General features: G+C 38.7%; 1 protein-coding gene across 6 annotated transcripts in view; it reads left to right on the forward strand.

Annotated features, from left to right (window-relative positions):
* The window catches only part of LOC117415633 (diacylglycerol kinase iota-like), an 82,942-nt gene that overhangs the window by 14,473 nt on the left and 45,098 nt on the right, over window positions 1-23,371 (forward strand). For 5 of the 6 annotated variants that reach the window (XM_034026213.3, XM_059026921.1, XM_034026218.3 and 2 more), the window contains 3 exons: window positions 12,101-12,209; window positions 20,203-20,298; window positions 23,181-23,255. In XM_034026213.3, the coding sequence (XP_033882104.3) occupies window positions 12,101-12,209; window positions 20,203-20,298; window positions 23,181-23,255 (280 nt within the window). The remainder of the gene's footprint in view (window positions 1-12,100; window positions 12,210-20,202; window positions 20,299-23,180; window positions 23,256-23,371) is intronic. The other variant, XM_034026216.3, reaches the window with a different exon arrangement.

The raw sequence follows: 23,371 nt of genomic DNA on the forward strand, positions 1-23,371 counted from the left end.
GTAAGGCTAAATAAAAAAAAAAATATGTGTGGTTCTGGTTATGCTGGAACAAAAATAGGGTACGTAGGCAGATAAAACTTTATATTTTATTTTATTTTTGTATTTCCCGAATAAGCAGTGTAATCTGGGAAAAGTGGCAGGTGATAGTTTAGTTTACACTGTCATCTTGCTTCATTCTCCCACCATCTCCCTTTTCTCCACCTCACAGCTGGCTCATTTTGAGTGTGCAGCTTCAATAATAAACTTTTCGCCTGCCTTGTTTTATGCTATAGGGTACAAACGAGTCACAATCTGTTCAAATTTGGTTTGCAGGTTTTAATAATATCACAGTTAGGGGTATCATGTACTGATTGATATACACACATGCACATACATATGCATGAGGTTTAATTATGATTAAATAACATATCCACATAACCACATTTTATGGATTTGTATTTACTGTAAAGGTAGTGTAATTAAATCACATTGCCAGCACACACTCGCATAAGCCTCTTGGCACTGGGTGTTCAGAGGCTCGGCACTGTCAGCAGCAGTGGCGGTGTTACAGGCTAATCCTCACCCTGTCAGACCAATTCTCACCCCAGTACTCTTCTGGTAGAACATATATTTGTGAATGTACTGTAAAAGGTACGGGGGAAAATGACTGATTGTGACAGGCTGGCTGCAGGGAGGAACTCAGACCAGAGAGAGAGAAACACACAGACAGACGGTGGTGATGAGAAGCTGAGTGCAAATGGTAGCACTCAGCGTTTATTAACAAAGTAAAAGGTTTAAACAGAACACAAAACAGGACACGACACTTTACGCCAAAATAAAACAGACAAACAAAACGCACTAACACTTAACAAACGGTGCACGGACAGACAAACACACACGGTGAGTTTAAACAATTATTTACGTTACGTTATTTTACTTTCTTTCTCCTCCTCTCTCCCGTTCTCCACTCACCGAACACACAACCCAGAGTGAAAGAAACGTGCATCTATATATACTGTTGTGCTGGGATTCAATTACTAATTAATTATTCACTTGAATCCCAGCACGTGAATTAATTCTGTGCAACCCCGTGCTCACATATTACATTTAACCAGCACGTGAAGTGATTTGTGCCCTCCTCGTGCCTAAATACAAATCTACATTTTTAAATACACGTGAAACACAGACCCGTTTATATCCCGTGTACCAATCTCTATACACCAACATTTACACACGCAACATACAACACATAACACACACATGCACACAGGGGCGGGGCACATTGCCACACTGATGTAGACAAAATAAGCCATTTATTGAACAATAATAGAACAAAAATGTTTCATACACTACAAACCAATAATCTTGTTTTACAGCAAGCTTGGACAACATCTGTGTGTGTGTGTGTGTGTGTGTGTGTGTATATATATATATATATATATATATATATATATATACAGTGTGTGTGTGTATATAGGTGTGTATATAGTTTTATATATGTATAGATATATCTATCTATATAGACATATAGGTATATAGATATATCTAGATATATATATAATATGCAGTGAAGGTAGCGTCTATGGCAATACAAAAGTTCAGATTTCTTTCAGTTTTGATGGCTTACCTAAAAGACACCTGTGTTTTGTATATTATTTTTTATCCCAGTGTGTTACTACTGTTAGTTCAGGGGAACTTACAGCTTACCTAGTAGATACACTGCATCTTGATGCTGTTAACCACACAACAGTAGTCCAGGCTGACAATTAAAACGATAGCGAAGTACGGCATTGATTTCAACCTCGTGTCTGCCTTTGTCACAGACAATGCCAGCTACATGTCAACGGCATATAAAGTTACCTTGCAAGGGGTGCATCCATCTTACTTGCAATGCACACATCATGGCATTAGTCAGTGATCTACGGAGTCAACATTTTCCATGTGTAGACCACTTTGTGGCATTGGTGAAAAAGATCTTTAAATTCTGCCCTAGTAGAAAATTATGTTTCAATCAAATCATGAAAGAGAGTCTTCCACCAGAGCCAGTTGTTACACGGTGGAACATCTGGTTCAAAGCTGTCAAATTCCACAGTGAGAACCTTGACGTCTACAAAGAGTTTGTAAAACAAGAACTTGATTTAACACCAGACACGCAAGCTCTAAAACAACTGAACGAATTGTTTGACAGTAAAACCCCACACGATGACATGCTTTTCATTGCACAACATGCAACACGATTCATGGATCTTCTTACATGGTTTGAAACACGAACGGTTCGAATTCACCTTGTTTACAACAAGGTAATGGACTTGCTCCATTGGAGTGAAGGGCAGGCAAAAGCACATCACAGCCATTTAGAAACAATTAATAAGCACAGGCAAGGTGTATTTAAACAAATAGCAACCAAACTCTCCGACTACTACTGGGTGAGGTCTGAAATCAGATTCCCAAGCACGGCAAAAATTGCACGCTGCTTTTTTGTCAATTCCACCAAACTCTGTGGATGCCGAACGAGCAGTTTCCGCACATGGACAGGTTTTTACACCACAAAGACAAACCATGAGTGTTGAAACTGCAACAAGATGCACAATGCTGGCCTTCAACAAATAACTAGTTTTCTGCTCACGGACCAGATCATTATTGTGTGTGTGTGTGTGTGTGTGTACACAACACGCTGGATGGATAAAAAGTCGCATACAATTTCTTCTTATTTTTCCTGTTCTTGTTCTTCAGATTGAATGACCCTCTGCACAAACAACAACCCCACAGCCTCCTTCAGTGCTAGTTACATGACGACAATCATTAAAACACACTGCAAAAAAACTCAGATTTCTCCGATCTGCCTGTTCTGAGATTGGGAGCTGCCAGCCTCCGTATGGCTGGTGTCTCCTCACTACATCCCTACAGGCAGTCAGCGTGAATTATGACACTTCCGTAATTAACCTTATTACTCCCCTCTCTCGCTGCGCACTGTGGTGTAGACACAGGGTGCATGTCATGTGATTCTCTACCACTCTGACTTCCCATTACATGAAAATAGCACAGCGCTAAAAGAGTGATGATCTATTTTGGCTCAACAGGTTGCATCCAATTTTGAGTTATAACGTACAGGGGAGACTGGGGCACATTCATCAAGTTTTTGTTGTTGTTGTTGTTGCATTACTGTGTAGAATATGCTATGTACAATGTGGGATGTGTTGCCAGTATGCAAATTGAAAATAATACCACATTTGATACCTTCCTACTGCCATTAGCTGCCTCTCCTTGCACACTTTAAATTGTTGGCTTTTAATTGATGAAAAATGTTTCTTTTCTATTTCTTTATTAATTGAGGACTCTTTTCTTGCTCTATATATAGGGCCACGGAAACATTTCACAAATTGTCACAGAAGTGCCTTTTTTTTTAAGTTTCTATTGTAAGTTGCCTAAAATTAATAACGCATCAAAAAAAAATCACCAAGGTTGAAACATTTTAACATTTAACGTTAGCTACTGAGTCAACATTTGCATTGTAACATTTAAAACAATCTTTTAAAATGTAACAAACAAGGGTCATTTGAATTTGTTGGCTGAAAAAAGTAACAAGCAGATAAAACTGATTAAAACAAAACAAGGTTGAATGACAAATTCGGCAACCTTGTCGAGTTTTGTAAACGTTTAAAACTTGTTATGGCTATGTTCATACAATAATTAAATGGACTGTGTTGTATAGCGTTATGCTGACTTTGAAAAACGAAATGTTAAAAACAGGGTTAAGTGCAAGTGACAAAACCGAGACTTTTTGTTTTTCTTTACACACACTAAATTATATATGGCGTTTTAAAACCGCATAACATCATGCTACTTGAGCAAATCAACCTATACAAAAAAGCAGTCTCTCTGTGTTTACCGTTTATAAAATGCACTGTGGTATACCAAAAGCATAGCATAGTATATATAGTGAAAGCATCGACCCAGGGGACTTTTTAGACCTGAAAAAAGAAACAAGGACCAGGGGTCACAAATGGAGATTAGATAAAGGGGAATTCAGAACAGAAAATAGGAGGCACTTTTTTACACTTGTGAGGGTCTGGAACCAACTCCCCAGTAATGTTCCTGAAGCTGACACCCTGGGATCCTTCAAAAAGCTGCTTGATGAGATTCTGGGAACAATAAGCTACTAACAACCAAACGAGCAAGGTGGGCCGAATGGCCTCCTCTCGTTTGTAAACTTTCTTATGTTCTTATGTTCTTTGTAACGTAGTATGGTGCAGACTATTTATAATTTTTCCTCCACTGCTCAAACAAAAAATGTTTTGTTTCTTTCCTTTTAGAAAAAATAGGGGGGAAGGTTTATGTAAAAGCAAAGGCTTAACGTGACCAATATTAAACTTAAGTATAAACTTCCAGATGGCAACAGTTGTATTAAGATGTTAGGCTTACATCTCCAAGCTCAACTGGATTGCTTGCATTTCATTTGTTAGACCAAGCAACTAACATTTCATGTCACTATGTAATAGCTCTTAAGTCAAACTTTATTAACATAAGTAATGTTTGCACTGCATACCTAAGGGTGTATTTAACATTTATTTTATGGTAAATAAGACACTGATTTAACGTGACAAGTTTTCAATTGTGTGGGACACGTGACCATACCTCTGTGATCAATGTCTCCTTCAGGAATCTGTAACAAAGTCTGTCTTCCAGAGTGGGTCAGAGAGTCATCACTTTTTGTGACCATTCTTGCCTTCAATTGCCCCTCTGTCAAAATCAGACAGGTTTTCTGTCTTGCCCATCATGACTGAAACTGATTTGCAAAAGAGAGATTTTAATATGACAGAATACACTTTGTGGTGACTTTTGCACAACATATGAATTAGTCATGTAATGTACAGCCTATGTGTGTGCTACACATCAGTTGTTGATTCTGATTTTTTTCTGGTACAGCCCCTGTTTTTCTCAAACTGATCTCATGGGTCTGTCATGGCAACAGGAGACTTATTTTTTATTCAGTGAGAATTTCCTGGTAGCAGTATAGTACATACGTTAAAAAAGCAGTTTTGAGTGTGAAGGGCCTTTTAGAGAAAGGCATCCTCCTTTGTGATTCTAGGAAACGAAGCACATGACTGACTGTGGTAATACTAATGGCTGTTTTCAAGCGAGTGGGAACCAGAGGTTGCACAACAGAAGTTCCCAGTGAATTCTGTGTGACTGTGAAACACTCTGATAGAACTGAACTGAGCAAATGCTTGGAATATAGTAAATTAACAGTTACTATAGCACTATGCAGTTCTATACAAAGTATGGGTGCTACAGAACATGTAAGACAATGACATACCAGCTGTAGAATTCTTCATTTTTGCTTGTTGCTGTAAAGTGTGGATGAGGTATATTTAATATGACTTGCAGAATGAAACCACCAATCGCTGGGTTAGTTTCATTTTTACATTAGTTGTGGGAGAGTAATCCTGTAATTATGGTAACATTGTGGCTAACAAGGAGCAGAATGATGTTAGGTTGCCATGGCAATTTTAATTTTCTGAGGCAACAAGACTCTTCTGAAAACAAAAGACAGGGAATGGCAGTTCACTTGGAACCAGTGTGTCCTTGCAAGTTCCTACAGTACTTGAGGTATTGCTGTGATCTGATTATGTTGGATGTTTTCCAAACAGCTCATGTCAAGTAACCTCAGCAAATACCCAGTCTAACTTTTAAGAACAAAAAAACATCTCAAGGCATACTAGTAAACTCAAGACCAGGCAGATTATTTTGTGTAGGTTTTCAGCCCAAATTTGAACAGTGAAAGTGTTTGATTGGAGTTTTCTAAGAAGTGAGTTCTGAAGCCTAGTAGGCACATTGCAGCAGAAAGCCCTACCACCCACAGAACCTCATTGTGGGGGTAGAAGGTAGGCTAGCAGTAGATCTGATGGAAAGAGAAAGAGGATTGTTTTGCATTAGATCAAACAAGTAAACTACCATTTGACCCTCATTCTTACCCTCAGTGTGTTGAGGGGGAGAGATTTGTATATATTGGTATGTATCTGACAGTGAGAAAGATAAAATCCGTAGCAGTGCACCATAGTTAGCAACTGACTAAATCAACAATGGGATATAGTATTGTGCACTGGCACCACTCAGGTGCTTGTTAAGTTTAGTGGCACTATAATAGCAATGCAATGGAGCTGTACAAAGGATCAGTGTGAACAGAAAAGCTGGTATGATGATCCCAAAATGGTAATGTTTTCATATGGGATCACAATGGTAGGACCCAATGCATACGCTTAATCTATTGCAGTTCCATGGTACCATTTCCAGACCACAGTATGCTACTGGACCATTGTGCAGTAGTTGTGTTGCCATTGATGTTAATGATCTGGTTTGCTATGGGTTTTTTCAGGGAGGTACAGTTGTATAATAATGGTGTCATTCAAACTGTAACTGTAAATTCAGTGTGGTCAGGTGGTCAAGGGAGAAAATACACAGTAAAATGGAACATTCATTGAAGGAGGAGCAGTTTGTTCAGTTTCTTGTGGTCTCATTTAAAACATTAGAGAATGTGTCTGGTAGTGATTATTATAAGTTTTACTTACTGTTGCAGCATCCTGCATTCTACTCTTTTATAATACAGTTACCGCAGTGGAAACAAACGCCTAGCAAATTAATTGAGAGACGAAGTGCCATACTAACGAAGTCGATGCACTTTTGTCATCTTCCTCATCAGCATTTTTACTAAAACATTTTTTTAGCCTTCTTAAAGTAGTAGTTTGTAATAGAAGAAGTTCCTAATGTTCTCTTCATTGCATCACAAGGATAACTGACTGAATCAGACAACTGAGCAGGAGATGTGTGTGACTCTTGACTGCAAACATTTAAAATACGTGTACCATGAGTGTACCATCAAAAGTGGCACATAGGGAATTGGACACTGATTTTTTGTTCCTAGTGCCTATTCAATGGCAAGGTGCAGAAAGACTAATTTGATTACCCCACGGCTTATTATTGCTATGACACAACCCGGAAAAGAGATCGCTGTTGGTGCCCAGGCACCGAAATTGGAGTGGTCGGGCGCCATATAAGTATTTTCATAACAAATCGGTAAACATTCTTAAGTTAAGGTTCTGCCAATAGAAAATTTGACCTGTCCAATTGACTTTCCTTATTACCTATTTTGTTTGAAATCATTTAATTTTCTTAAACATCTTTACCATTTAATATGGTTCTATTGGTCTTTCTAGGGCCCTTGATGGGCCATACAGTCTGGATCTAAAGTTTGCCAAGAGGTCTTCCTGTGAAGCAAAGATGTTACAGTTTATACTGCTATACTAGTTTTGTTTATGTTTAGTTGCTGAATAAATTACCTTGATTAAGAAACATTTTGTTAGAGGACTAGTCTTAGTCTTACTTAGCTGTTAAAAGAAGCCAATATGACCTACAGTATGTTTGACAGAAGAAAGTGCTTTTTTTTTTAATGAACACTTTACATTCACCTTTTAATGTTTTTGCAGGGAGAGAATGTGGATTGCTGTACCAAACTGATATCAAAAGATGGTTCTGTGGTAAAAAAAATAAAATTAATAAAAGTTGGGTCTACTGTATAAGGAATATAAATGGTTTATCTAACAGCAGTTGCAGTGGGTAGTCAAATGAATCGATGCCCCAATGATTGGTACAGCACAGATCAGTGGTGGCCAGTACGTGGTGGATCTCAAATGATTTTTGGTGGATCTCGGGACAAACCAGTACAAACACGAACATATAACCATACAATAGTTTTTGTTACAGCTGATGGGGTGAGCCTTCTGTGTCATCCAATAGCACAGATGAAAATATCACAACACTGATATGATATGAGACTAAAAAAATGCTTGTGCGAACGCACATTTTAATTCAGGCGCACGTGTGCAACTAGAAATTCCTAAAGGTTTACTATAAAAAATAAACATGATTTTCAGCTTAAAGTTTATATATAAAAAAAAAAAAAAAAAAAAACAGCTGGATCTAAACTCTCATAGATCAGTCGTAATGTACTCTGGGAATGTAGTTTTTTGGTGGCCACAACCCACTGTTAATCACACATTAAAAACTACAAATCCCATACCCTGCCAATTTCACTGATTTATCAGTGCGATGGCTACTCATTTCCAGACAGTTTGAAAACTTGTCAAACCAAGATGAGGAAAATAAATTATTTTCATGTGATTGGAGAAGTTTCCAAAGAAAACCATGATGAACAAAATTCAGATATGCTGGGGTCTTTATCAGAAGATGAAAGCGAACAGGGAACTTCGACAAGGGCTATGTTAGTTACAGCGTGTTCACAGTTGTAAGTAGCAAAAAAACATACAAGTTCAACCAGCAGTGGCTAAAAGATTTTCCTTGGCCTAAGTCTGACAGTGTTAAAGAAAATAATAATAAAAAAAAGCATCCATGTTTTACACATTTTGTCAGGATGCAGGGGAACTGATGCAGGCAAGACTGCATTTTTAACAGGGAGCCAGAAGTTCAAACGTGAAAATATATTAACACAGTGCTTCAAAACGCCATGCAATGTGCGGAGAGGCATGTACGAAAGGAAAGAATAAAACAGATTTCTTTTCTTTTTTTGTGTACCCCTAAATTTTTCAGTGCGTGACTGCATTTTTTTTTAATTTAGGTGCACATGTGCCTAAAAAAAAGTTAGCATAGAGCCCTGCCAACAGGTTTCAAGACTCAGATGAAAAATGCTTTGATTGCGCGTTTGTTACGTGTTTGTGGTGGTGGTTGTTTTGTTTTATTATTGCTGTCTTGCATATTAGACACTATTATAAATCCTGATAATAATTGTTGGTCATAGCTTACTGGTGAATTGCAGAGCCTGTTGAGTTCCACCAAAATGGATTGCAGTGTTTGGTGTATTGGCCACCACTGCGTTAAAGCCATGAAAACTGAGAATCAATGACAGACACAGACTATACCTCTACACCCTAGATGTCTCGCAGACTTTGCCTTTCAAGTGGTCAGTGAAGGAAAGGCTGTCCATAATATGAATGATTAGTGTCCCTGGCTTGTATTCTGTAATATAAAATGCTGCACTCAGTTTCACTCACAATGGGCAAGACAGCAGAGCTGACAAACTTTGACAGAGGGCTCATAAGTAAGTTCTTCTGTAGCCCAGACACATTCCTGGTGTTCCACCAAGAAGTCCTGGTGTCCACAGGCAGGTGTTTGTCATTTTAATTCTTACACATACTCACACACATATACACCCACACAAAGCCACAGAAGACACACATACATTGGACTAAATTTAAACAGAAGGGAAGGAAGTGGAAGCCAAGTTTCTATGGAATCTCTTCCGTGACCTCCTCCTGGCCGGGTTCCAGGGACAGAAGGGATGGGGTGTAGGTGTGTGTGTGTGTGTGTGTGCGCGCGCACGTCTGTGTGTGTTTAGGGGTGTGTGTGTGTGCGCACGCGTCTGTGTGTTTGGGGGTGGGGGTGTGCATCTGTGTGTTTGGGGGTGGGTGGGTGTGTGTGTGTATTTGGGGGTGGGCGGCAGGTTATTGGAAGGTGGATTTAATGCCTCCTTTTCCTGTGTTTGTATAAAACCCTGGACTTGGATGGAGAGCTGGAGACAGGGAGGAGCTGAATGTGAGCTGGAGATTGCGCATGGGGAGAATTGGGTTCTTTGGCTAGTATCCTTGAATTATTTACTTATAGACTGTACGTAAGCAAAATACAGAATATTGGGTACAGTGATTTGTATTTAAATACTGGTAGATGCTGTGGCAATGCTAACACTACCTAACTTTGCTTTATTCTTGACTCATTATTATTTTTGTTTAATTATTAGTCCTACTTTTAATACAAAGAAAAAAAAAAAATTAAATCCATTGAGACTTTCAAGAATGCATGTGGCTGGGCTTTTGGACAAATGAGTGAGAAAACAGCCTGATCTCTGTGACCCTCTCTTATGTATCCATTTAATAGATAAGGCTTCAGATTATGCAGTCTTACAAAGGTTTTAATAACTAAAGTAGCACTTGGGTACCCACACTGTGACTTCTACTCTACTAAAAATACTTTAAAAAGTTTGAAATGTAAACAATGATGTGTCAGAAAAAAATATTTACAGCCACCTGAACTACAAGTGAGCAAAACAAGTGAATAAGATAGACATCTTGAATAAACACCTGTCTCAATTGCATATTTCAGAATTAACAGACCCAGGCCTGACTTTACACCAAGCAATGCTGCCAGTTTCTCATGCTCTTGTGGAAGTTACTAACACAAAACTGATTTGTCTTATTTTTTATGAATCTGAATGCACAGCAAATCTACATTTTGAGCTGGATTTAAACCCAGTCTTCCAGAGGTGTCGAGCAGGAAAGGCTCGAGTCTTTATGTGCTTCTGGTAAACAAACTGTAAAAGTTAACCAAAATGTACAGGGTGTGCTGCATATAAAATTATATTTGTGTGTGGAAGTTTTACAGATCAAAGTGAGGGGGATTTAAAGGCAGATAAACCTCATGTTAAAGTTTTGAAAACTTCTGTTAAATTGATCTGCTGATGATGGGGAGCTGTGTGTGTGCTTTACTTTAGAGTGCCGACCCTTCTTTCTCTAGTGGCGCTTACTAAACTCAACCATCATCGTTCGGAAAAGAAATGTGCGATTCAAATGGAGTACAAAACCCTTTTCTTTTAGCAAGCCATTACATTTGTCAATGACATGTTAATTTGACCCACGCACTAATACAGTTGCCCTTGTTTTAGATGTAGCTTAATGTACAGTACAGCGCACTTATTGAGCACAGGCAGCTATTTCTTGTGGAGCTGAGGAGAGTGTTTTACCTGATCACATCATCAGTGAATCCTGAGTACTATTAATAAAAATTCATGTGACTTTCATCACCTTACCTGTATTTTACCAGCCCTCACTGTAATAATAAAATCTCTGCACATCGCAGAGTGCCTTCATCAGAGTATTAATGCGTTTTTATTCTGCCACTGGTCTGTTTATGGTTGTTAAATGCAGAGGATTTTTAACAAGCAACGCCAACACAAGTGACGCCAACACAGAGTTAGAAACAATTCTCTGAAAGTACATTTTTCAGAAACAGAAGTGCAAAAGCCATACAACTGGTGCAGAACAGAAGTGCTCTGATCTAATTGAGCTTGGGGGGAAAAAAAAATAACAAAAGTTTCGTGCAGCACTAGATAGAAAAAAAGTCAAATTTGCCTGAACCCCAGGATATGTTCTGGATGTTGGAGAATTTCATTTAAATGTTTCTTACTGTTGGTCTACAGCATCACACTATTTTCAGCTAAAGTGTCCAAAAATCATTTTAATTTTCTGTGCATCCACTTTTCTTTGTCTACCTGTTTATATTTCCCGAATATATAGTTTTAGCTGCAGTGATAAGAGCTTCCCTTCTCCACTGAAACCTGTTTGCCACTCTGTCATTGTGGGTGTTAAATAGATACACCCCTGCTTCTGCTGAGTTTTAGAATGAAGGTTCTTAGACTTTTTATTTGCTGACAAAGCTGACAAACAACTGGCAATCAAAAACTTTACTGCAGTAACAATAAACCATTAAATATATAGTGTGTGTAATTATCATAAGAAACAACAGTGTAAGATCATTATTGGTAGGGGGTGAATACTTCTGCAAACCACTGTATTTCCCTCAAACTTTCAATGTTGTTGCAAAATAAAACATTTTTTTACTAAAAAGCAGGGCACACACATACATGGAGTGCTCACAGTCTAGGACTTATTCAAAATTCCATTCAAGCACAAACATTTTCACATGTATGGTTGACCTGCCCAATTGGAGGTGAACAGTAATACACTATCTCTGTTAAAGCACAATATATACATTGATTTACAATGTGGAGGGCCTTTGCTCTGCCGCACACACCTATTTACATAGAGGAAGTTGGGACTTTTTTGCACAAGTGAGGAGTGGGGAGCTTGGTACAGTCATCTTTTTTGGCAGTCTTGGAAAAGGCAGTGATGTATGCACACTTGTGACTTACTTAGCTGTGTAGTTTATGTACTAAATTGGCCTAGGGCTTGTGAATTATATGTGTAAATAGCATATGGATCATAAGTTGTTGTTTTGTGTGAGACACTGATGTGTTTTTTGATTTATTTTTCTTCAGAAAAGCCATTTCCCGTTCTGGCCTCCAGCATCTTGCCCCGTTCCAGATGCCCTTCCCTTTGCTGTCAAACGGGCCTGCCAAGGAACTTCGGACCACTGTAGACTGGAGCGTAAGTTACAACTTTAAAATTTAATTTTTTTTTTGGTTTTAAGATTTTTTTTCATGACTGCCCAAGTAGGATGCAACAATCTTAAATATCCAGCAAAAACTGTCCACCAGTGCCAACTGGGCCACCAATGCATAGATGAGCTGAGGGAACCAGATGAACCAGAGATCTGTAGGCGAGAAAGAGCATTGGCAGCATTATTTGTGATACCTGGAAGGTGTCAGGCTTGCAAGATGAAGTTGTTGGTAACAGAAGTCTAGACGAGCCAGAAGAACGGCTTTTATTAGTAATATGTTGTGATGGGGTATTGCCCGCCCCTGTGCTTATTTCATGTTTTGTGTTATTTTGTATTTGTTGTATTATTATTATTTAGAACATAAGAAAGTTTACAAATGAGAGGACGCCATTCAGCCCATCTTTCTCGTTTGGTTGTTAGTAGCTTATTGATCCCAGAATCTCATCAAGCAGCTTCTTGAAGGATCCCAAGGTGTCAGCTTCAACAACATTACTGGGGAGTTGGTTCCAGTAAAAAAGTGCCTCCTATTTTCTGTTCTGAATGCCCCTTTATCTAATCTCCATTTGTGACCCCTGGTCCTTGTTTCTTTTTTCAGGTCAAAAAATTCTCCTGGGTTGACATTGTCTATACCTTTTAGGATTTTGAATGTTTGAATCAGATTGCCGCGTAGTCTTCTTTTTTTCAAGACTGAATAGATTCAATTCTTTTAGCCTGTCTGCATACGACATGCCTTTTAAGCCTGGGATAATTCTGGTTGCTCTTCTTTGCACTCTTTCTAGAGCAGCAATATCCTTTTTGTAACGATGTGACCAGAGCTGAACACAATGTTCTAGGTGAGGTCTTACTAATGCATTGTAAAGTTTTAACATTACTTCACTTGATTTAAATTCAACACTTCTCACAATATATCCGAGCATCTTGTTGGCCTTTTTTATAGCTTCCCCACATTGTCTAGATGAAGACATTTCTGAGTCAACATAAACTCCTAGGTCTTTTTCATAGTTCCCTTCTTCAATTTCAGTATCTCCCATATGATATTTATAATGCACATTTTTATTGCCTGCATGCAATACTTTACATTTTTCTCTATTAAATTTCATTTGCCATTTGTCTGCCCAGTTCTGAATGCTGTCTAGATCATTTTGAATGACCTTTGCTGCTGCAACAGTGTTTGCCACTCCTCCTATTTTTGTGTCGTCTGCAAATTTAACGAGTTTGCTTACTATACCAGAATCTAAATCATTAATGTAGATTAGGAATAGCAGAGGACCTAATACTGATCCCTGTGGTACACCACTGGTAACCTCGCTCCATTTTGAGGTTTCTCCTCTAATCAGTACTTTCTGTTTTCTACATGTTTACCACTCCCTAATCCATCTGCATGCATTTACTTGAATCCCTACTGCGTTCAGTTTGATAATTAATCTTTTATGCAGGACTTTGTCAAAAGCTTTCTGGAAATCTAAATAAACCATGTCGTATGCTTTGCAATTATCCATTTTCATTGTTGCATCCTCAAAGAAGTCTAGTAGGTTAGTTAGACAGGATCTCCCTTTCCTAAAACCATGCTGACTGGCTCCCAGGATATTGTTACCATATAGGTAATTTTCCATTTTGGATCTTATTATAGTTTCCATAAGTTTACATATAATAGAAGTCAGGCTTATTGGTATGTAGTTACCTGGTTCGGTTTTGTCTCCCTTTTTGTGGATTGGTATTATGTTTGCTATTTTCCAGTCTGTCGGTACAGCCCCTGTGTCAAGAGACTGTTGCATGACCATGGTTAGCGGTTTGTAAATAACTTCTTTCATTTCTTTGATCTCATCCGGCCCAGGGGATTTGTTTATTTTAAGAGCTCCTAGTCCCTTTAACACTTCTGCCTCTGTTATGCTAAAGTTATTTAAAATTGGATAGGAACAGGTCGACATGTGGGGCATGTTGTCCGTGTCCTCCTTTGTAAAAACCTGTGAAAAGTAATCATTTAATATATTTGCTATTTTTTTTTCTTCATCTATGATTTTGCCATTTGTGTCTCTTAGACATTTAACCTCCTCTTTGAATGTTCTCTTGCTGTTATAATATTGGGAAAACATTTTGGAATTGGTTTTAGCCCCCTTAGCAATATTGATTTCTATCTCTCTCTTGGCCTTTCTAACTTCCTTTTTGACTTGTGTTTGCAGTTCCAAGTACTCTTTCTGTGTACTTTGTTTTTGGTCCCTTTTAAACGCTCTGTAAAGTGCCTTTTTCCGCTGAATATTTTTTTTAATTGATCTATTAAACCATTTTGGCCATTTTGTTTTAGATTTAGATTTGTCTACTTTTGGGATGTAATTGTTTTGCGCATCTAGTACTACATTTTTAAAAAACAGCCATCCTTTTTCTGTGATGTTTTCTCTATTTTACTCCAATCTACTTCTGTTAGTCTCTGTTTCATACCTTCATAGTTTGCTTTGCTAAAATTGTACTTTTGGGGTTTTAATCAAATGAGACCATGTTGTGGTCTGAGTTTGCCAATGGCTCTCTAACCTCTGTTTTAGTTATTCTGTCTTCATTATTTGAAAAGACTAAATCAAGGCATGCCTCCCCTCTAGTCGGTGCCTTGATATATTGCGTTAGGAAGCAGTCATTTGTCATTTCCACCATTTCAATTTCATCCGTCGTGCTCCCCACCGGGTTCTCCCATTTTATACGGGGGAAGTTGAAATCCCCCATTAGTATGGCTTCTCCTTTTCTACACGCATTACGAATGTCATTGTATAACAGATTATTTTGCTCAGCATCTGAATTTGGCAGTCTATAGCATGCTCCTATTATTATGCCCTTTGAATTTTTGTCCATTATTCTGATCCATATTGATTCTGCATTGTTTTTGTTGTCCTGATTTAACACCTGGGCTTCAAGACTATTTCTTATGTATAGAGCTACCCCTCCGCCTTTTCTGTCCTGCCTGTCTTTCCTATACAGTGTGTACCCACTAATGTTATATTCGTCTCCATCACTCTCAGACAACCAAGTTTCTGTAACACCTATCACATCGTAGTTACTTGTTAGTGCAGTAGCTTCAAGTTCTAACATTTTGTTTCTGAGACTTCTAGCATTAAGATAAATGCATTTAATAGTTGTCTTACCTGAGTTGTTGCCCTTGTTTTGATGTGGTCTGTTTTTTTGTTTTCTCCCCCCTTCCTTTCTAGTTTAAATGCTTCTGGACCTCCTCAAGGATCCTTTCTCCGAGTAGATTGGTTCCCTTTCTGTTTAAGTGCAGTCCGTCCCGCCTATATAGATAGTCCTTGTTGTAGAACGTGCTCCAATGTTCAAGAAAGGTGAAGCCTTCCTGTGTGCACCACGATTTCAGCCATGCAAATGTACTGTTTTGTGTATTTAAAACACTGTTTTATTGTTTGTATTATTTACAGCCTGGATGGGGTTAAAATGTCCCATTCAGATAAAATCATGAGAATGGGTGGGCAACAACGAGTGATTATTGACAAACTAGCTGTTGACCATGCATATAAAGAAACCCTGTGCCGAATATGGTTGGGGGATAAACTAGGTAATTGATAGCCAGTTAATCCCTCGGCCACAATATAAAAACAAGCAGCTTTGGCTGAATGGGGTTGGGGGTTCAGAGTGGAGAACGGGAGAGCAGGAGGTACAGAGAAAAACAAAACTAATAACAATTGCTACTCGTGCTGGAAGTACCAGCACGGTACTTGTTGAGTGTCAGTGTTTTTGTATTTGGGAGTTATTTTTGTGTAAACCTTTATTTTGCTTGGTGAGGTGTTTTGTGAAATATTTTGTTTTCTGTTTAAACCTTTTATTTATAATAACATGTAGAAAATAGAAAGTACTGATTAGAGGAGAAACCTCAAAATGGAGCGAGGTAACCAGTGGAGTACCACAGGGGTCAGTATTAGGTCCTCTGCTCTTCCTAATCTACATTAATGACTTAGATTCTGGTATAGTAAGCAAACTTGTTGAATTTGCAGATGACACAAAAAAAGGAGTAGTGGCAAACACTGTTGCAGCAGCAAAGGTCATTCAAAATGATCTAGACAGCATTCAGAACTGGGCAGACACATGGCAAATGACGTTTAATAGAGAAAAGTGTAAGGTACTGCACGCTGGCAATAAAAATGTGCATTATCAATATCATATGGGAGATTGAAAAAGGAATCTATGAAAAAGACCTAGGAGTTTATGTTGACTCAGAAATGTCTTCATCTAGACAATGTGGGGAAGCTATAAAAAAGGCCAACAAGATGCTCGGATATATAGTGAAAACTGTTGAATTTAAATCAAGGGAAGTAATGTTAAAACTTTACAATGCATTAGTAAGACCTCATCTAGAATATTCTGTTCAGTTCTGGTCACCTCACTACAAAAAGGATATTGCTTCTCTAGAAAGAGTGCAAAGAAGAGCGACCAGAATTATTCCGGGTTTAAAAGGCATGTTGTATGCAGACAGGCTTAAAGAATTGAATCTATTCAGTCTTGAACAAAGAAGACTACGTAGCGATCTGATTCAACCATTCAAAATTCTAAAAGGTATAGACAATGTTGACTCAAGGGACTTTTTTGACCTGAAAAAAGAAACAAGGACCCAGGGTTATAGTCCTGCATCGGGTCGGGTACCCGCAGGGCCCGTGGGTGACCAGCAAAAGTGGGTTGGGTTCGGGTCGGAATGTGAACTTTTTTGCGGTTTGCGGTTCGGGTGTGGGTCAAAAAAAATTATTTTCGGGTCTGAATTTGAATCACCTAAAACGTTTTTTGTCCTTTCAGCGTACTCATCTGTAACCCTTTCCCAAATTACGTATTATAATGTAAATGTACCAGTATTTCCTACACTAAAGCAGGAGGCGATTAGGGAGGAGTCAGCTGACCTAAGCAGTGTTGTTCTCGCTTGTTTGATACGTCGCAAGATCTTTTTGTCACGTCTGAGGTGAGTTGCCAGTTAAGTGGCCATCTTGGAGCTATTGTTGTACAAATCCAGTCAGGGCGTAACTCGTTGCTCTCAAATAAAACAAAATAATATCTCAATATTTCTCGAAAAAGTTTTTGTGACATTGTCTATAAAAAAAAATTGTAATCCGCAGTTGTTTACATCCACAAGCTGTGCATGTCAAAAAAGACATGAGTTGCAAAGGATTAGCATACAGCCACACCATCCCACATTCCACAGTGAAATACATAGTGATGTGGCATAGCGGTGGGAGGGGTGTGTGTCTTGTACACTGTATGTAAAAAAAAAAAAAAAAAAAAAAAAAAAAAAAAATTAAATATTGTACGTTATATTAAAAAAAATAATGTATTATAATACCTGGTTAATACGACCTGTCTGGTGGTTCTAGGGATGCATTTTTATAACTTCGTCATTTTTTCGAATCTGCTGCTCAAACACTGTCTGGTTATTTACTTCATATATTTAGGAAAAGTCAAGAACCGACATGCGCATGGGATTTACTAACACGGTTATTTAAATTTGAAACCCTAAAACGGTCAAATTGACCGGCATGGCAGTTGTAGTGTTAAAAAGAGCTTTCAGCAGCTTGTCGGTGGGCCAGTCTTTTGAAGAAAAGCCGAGATGGAGAATCCAGGGTTAACCGCGTTTAGAGTGGCGGGGAGGACTAGAAGCAACAGGAGCCTGAATGACCGGGACGGCAGGAGCGAGCACGATAGGAGCAAGCACGACTGGAGTGAGCATGACGAGAACAAGCACGGCGGGAGCGAGCACGGCGAGATCAGCTGAGCTTGAGGCAGCAGGTTCAGCGGGAACGAAAAGTAGGGGTCTGCAGAGCTGTGTGGCAATATGCAGACTAAAAAGCCAGATGAAAGGTTACAATTATATACTTCTGTGTATAGTCTTGTACTTTGGTAGTACAAGCGTGTAGTAACTTAGCAGTAATTTAGGTAAGCTGCAAAGGAACAAATAAACTCTGCAGCCCTCTCCTAAAACAGGGTGTGACAGAAATAGAATGATTCTTGGTGGTAAATCTCCCTATCTGACCTGTGAGGGCGCCAAGTAATGGGAACAGAGTACCCTGGACTGGTTGGCCTGACAATTCATTCCTAGGGTTAAAAGGAAGTCGGTCACCTAGAAAGGGGGCGGAGCTTCACTTCGCACTAACTAATTGACCTGGAAGGGAAATTATGTGGCAACCGCGGATTGGAGGAGCAGCTGCAATCGTTTACAAAGGGGTCATGCGTGACGGTACAAATAGGGGTCGAAGTGACGTAATCTGTTCCTTCAGTTATGGTTAAGGAACGACCCGGAAGGACCAGTATTGTGAAAAGTGTTGTGAGTGTTTTGTTTGTTTTGTCTTGTCTAAAAATAACCTAATCCGGAACTGTCGACAAAGGCCAGCACCAACCCGGACAACATCACTGCACTTTGTTTCATTAAGGACTGTATATTCACTACGAGCACTAGAGCACTCACTGTGGACTTGTGTTTGTGTTACGTGTGGGTGAATAAGAACGGGAATGTTTATTATTTGGGAACCGACTGTGGATTTAAACAGAGCAGTACACACCGCTGTATTGCCTGTTAACATTTTTTTATTATTTACTGTTGTTATGCCATCAGGCAATTGGATTACAAACCATTAAACAACATTGCACCTGGATTATAATCGTCTGTCTGTTTATTGATCATCTGCACCTGCACACTGTTAACCACTTTGCCACACAGGGACAGAGAAATTGTAATTAATTTCCCCTCTATGCAGCTCAGTTTGAGATCTTTCTCTCCTCTGGAGAGACAAAGGAAAATAAAAAGAAGCTGCAGATCACTAATTACTGTCGTCTTTCACGCTTGGATATCTTTGGAAAAGAGACTATATTAGCAAGGCAGTGATGCAGGAAGGTCCTGGATAAACAAGCTAGTGGTTACGGTAACAGCAGGGTCAGCAACTTGGGAGCTCAGTGAGCTAAAGGGAACCTCTTCAAAGATTAAAGAATTACAGTTGATCCTTCTAATTCAAGAATCAGAGGGACTGTGTTAAGTGGTCTTAATAGGAGGTTGGTCCTATCAAGGGCAGATGTTTTAAGGCTGAGCTGGTCTTCACAAAAAGGGTTTCACTGTACGTTACTTAGCAGTAACAAATGTCCATTCTGCAAATAATTGAAGGTAATTAAAAGAAAATAACCATTAATTGTAATTGTAAACGTGATCTGGCTTGTGATAAGCTACATCTTGGCAACCGCTTGTCTGAATTTGATCAAACTCATTTTGGACATTTGGTAAAATAAGTTATTGAATGTATAGTCACCCATAACTTTAAAATGCTCAATAAAAATATATGGTAAAACTTAAAAGAAACAATTTGACAACCAGTTTGAGTTGTGACTTTATCAGTGTACTGATTTAAACTGTATTTTATCTGTTAAAAAAGGGTGTACCCTCCCAGACTAATTAAAAACAGTGAAAAAGAAAATTAGATTTAGGTTGGTTCCATTTTTTCGTGTCTTTGTTAATTCCGTAAGTTAATTGGTCATAAGGTGTACAATTAATGTACAGTAGCCTCTATTGCCTTGTTTACCACAGTATTTTTGCATGGTATTTTTGCAGTTTTACTATGCTTTTCCTATGGTTATACTATGCATTTACCATAGCTTACCTTGGTTTGCCATGGTTTTATTTATATGCTTTACTGTACCTTGCTTGTCTTTACGCCTACCTATGCTTTACCATGCTTTCACAATGCTATTTTACATTTTGTCATGTTACTATAGGAAATGTTTTATAAGGGTTTAGCTCAACACAACAAGATACAATCATTTACTGTTTATTTTTTATAACTTTTAGAAATACCAAAAGAAACTTAAATGCAATGACAAATGTTTTGATTAGAAGGCTTTTTCATTGAAGAAAAGGTTTGTCATTTAGGATTATTTTATTAATTATAAATTCAGTACTATAACATGTTATATCTTTCCCTGGGGAAACTTACATGCATATTCTGGTTCTTCTTGTTGTTGCAGGAGAATGCTTTAAACGGAGATCACCTCTGGCTGGAGACAAATTGCTCTGGAGATCTGTGCTACTTGGGGGAGGAGACTTGTGTTGTCAGGATTGCAGTGAGTCTAACATCAGAGTAGAGTTATCTGTATTAAGCATACAGTGCTGTTTAAAACTTTCATGAACAGTTCACTGATTTGCAAAAAAGTATGTGTCGTCGAGCAATGAAACCTGGCATGCAGCAACAGTAGACAATGGTGATTAGGATATAGTATGATTAACACCGTGCTTCAGTGTCCTCGGACGCAGTAAAAGGTTGAATGGGGGTATCTCCATCACACTCTGGACACAACTGGATTTGGCGCTGTCTTTCAAACTTTGATAAGCGGGCTTTATGGTAACCCATCTGCAGTAGTTTAACAAATGGAATGCTCTGCCCTGCTTTCTCACTGGGAGGGGGCACAAGACAGGGCTGCCCTTCTTTTCATGCCATGGCATGCCCACACTGTTTTTGTAACATACACATTTTCTTTAGTGCATTTTAACAATTCTTAAAATGTTATCCCGGGTCTAATTTGAGTTTCTTCACAGACATATTTTACTGATCTAGGAAAGCAAAGGAACACTCGTATATTGCAGTTTTGATTTATTATTAATTCATGTTTATCCTTTCCTGAAGAAGTTTAACACTTTATGTTATCACACACAAGTCATTATTGTCTTGACACAAAACAACTTTATAAGTGACATTAACTCACAGAACAAAGAGTCAGGGACCTAATTAGCATATAGCCAGAGCGATTGGACTTTCTGTCGGGTCTCTAGGACAGAGGGACTGTTCTATTCCCCTTTTCGGACGTTAACCATTGTGTTATTGTTTCCCCTCATGTGTACTACTGTCCTGTTCTGTTTGGGATAAGTGTGATCTGTTACCGTATAGTGTGTGTGTGTGTGTGTGTGAGTCATTTGGTATCCCCCCTGTCTCTTCCACACTGTGTTGAATTCCATGACCTTTTATGCTCAGCAGCTGTATCGGTTGGGTGAATAAAACTTGGTTCAGTCTGTTATCAATTCTGGGTAGAGTAGATGTAGAATGGATGTGTAGCAGTAATTTTATGATATGTTAGAAAAGACAATAAATTAATCAATCTGGGGACAGTCATATTCTGTATGGGTGGGGAATTTTAACCCCATCCATGCTGTAAAACAACAGTAATAGACATTGTGTTTTTAAAAACAAACCATACATTCAAATAATAATAACACAACACAAAGACAGGGGCAGGGTGTACCCCGTCACACTTCCCCCCCCCCCCCCCCCCCCCCTTGTGCATAGCCCCTTAAAGGTCCAAAAGTCTTGGTCACGGTCCTGGCCCCGGACTGGAGCCATAAATGGGCCCATCACCAACCGCAATGTTCCCATCGGGATACGGGCACTCCTGCCATACATGGCCATACAAAGAAAAATACTGTGCTTCATAAGGGGCGCTGTTATATATAAACCAGGAGCCTATAAAACAGCAAAAAGCCTGCAAATCATTCTGACATTCACCGTGAAGTGCTTGCAATTCCTGCATATTAATGGTATTTTCTTGTGGGTTATGTCACCCTACTATGGAAACAAATGGAGGTCCCATTGATAGACATGCAGTGTCAAGCATACCATTCCTCGTAGTCTACTGTCACTGTCTACCATGTTTCAACTCTCAGAGAACTCTCAAGCGACTGTTAATCCACCCTGTCTGTGGTTTACATTGTTTGTAGGCATTGTGATTAGAAGCGTGCTGATACATGTACACATACTTGTAATTACCTTTTAAGAAGTACTTTTCGGCTTAAATAATCCATATTAGAAAATGGATTTCCTTTAACCTGATTGGTCAGTACGAGGGTATTCCGGTAAAGGACCTTGAATGTTAGCAAACTATGATTAAATCACTGTTCCAACTCAATCCGCTGGAATATACATAAAATCCAATGTTTGTGTATTTTACCTTTTTTCTGCTTGATGAAAGAAAATCCCTGTTTTTGTACATGCCCTCTGAATGTTGTCTGTCTATGCACACATGCTGTCCTAGACACTCAATCTATCTATTTAAATTTAGTGTAGCAAATAAAGTTAAAACAAAATAAATAAATACAAATAATTAGAGAGTTGTGTTTGCTCGTCTCTGGTTTGAACGACGAATTGAAGAAATCAAACTACTGGATGCAGTTTTTTCAGCATATTACAACAACAGTACCAACACTTCTCTAACAAGCCAGAAATGAGGCTTTGAATGAACTTTATGAACACACTGAACAAACAGCACAATCAGCATAAACACATGTAGACTACTAGATATTTTTAATTACTAAAACTTTTTTCCTGGAATGCCCGGACCTGGGACAAAATTCCCAGTTACCCCCACTCCCCCAACCCCCCACTCCCCCCCTTGGTGGGCAGCACTGCTTACACAAATACACAAACCTGCACTCAAATCCTAATTAAAAAATTAAAGTTACTGGTACTTTTATTAATTTACGTGTTACAAACAGTTCACAAACCATGTTCACTTTTGTATACGAGGTACCTGAACTGAACAATTGTAAGTTGAAGATTTCTTTTTAGTATTGAGTTATTATTTAGGCTTTTGGAAATAGCCATAAAGTCCACTGCTGGGTTAATGAAGCCTGTAAGCTACCAGACCAAAGATGGTATTCTGAGCAAACTGCATTACTCTTGGAATACAGAAGAAAACGTTTGTATTCATTAGCAACAAAAACAAACAGAAAAACTAGATTATTTTTTAACGTATATAATTAAAAGTTTTATTATTATTATTATTGTTGTTATTATTATAATAAATGACATATTTTAGCACAAGCAAACATCTCTTATACATAGAGACATATGATGTATTACCTTATATTACAATGCAATTTGTATACTACACCTGTGTTGAATTTGAAGCCTCACAAGCCTGAGGTGGTGACTGTTGTTGTGCTCCATGTCTTTAAGAAGTCAGCCCCCCGGAGGAAGTGCGCAGCATGCAAGATCGTGGTGCACACGGCCTGCATGGAGCAACTGGAGAAGGTACAGAGACACCCAGTGGCACCTCAGACACCAGTTCTGCAATTCTGTATTCTTGTGCATATCTGTACATACACTAATTACACAACTGCTTATGCATTCCTTATATTCATAAGCCT

Source organism: Acipenser ruthenus, chromosome 7, assembly GCF_902713425.1.
Source record: "Acipenser ruthenus chromosome 7, fAciRut3.2 maternal haplotype, whole genome shotgun sequence".
Taxonomy (NCBI): Eukaryota; Metazoa; Chordata; class Actinopteri; order Acipenseriformes; family Acipenseridae; genus Acipenser; species Acipenser ruthenus.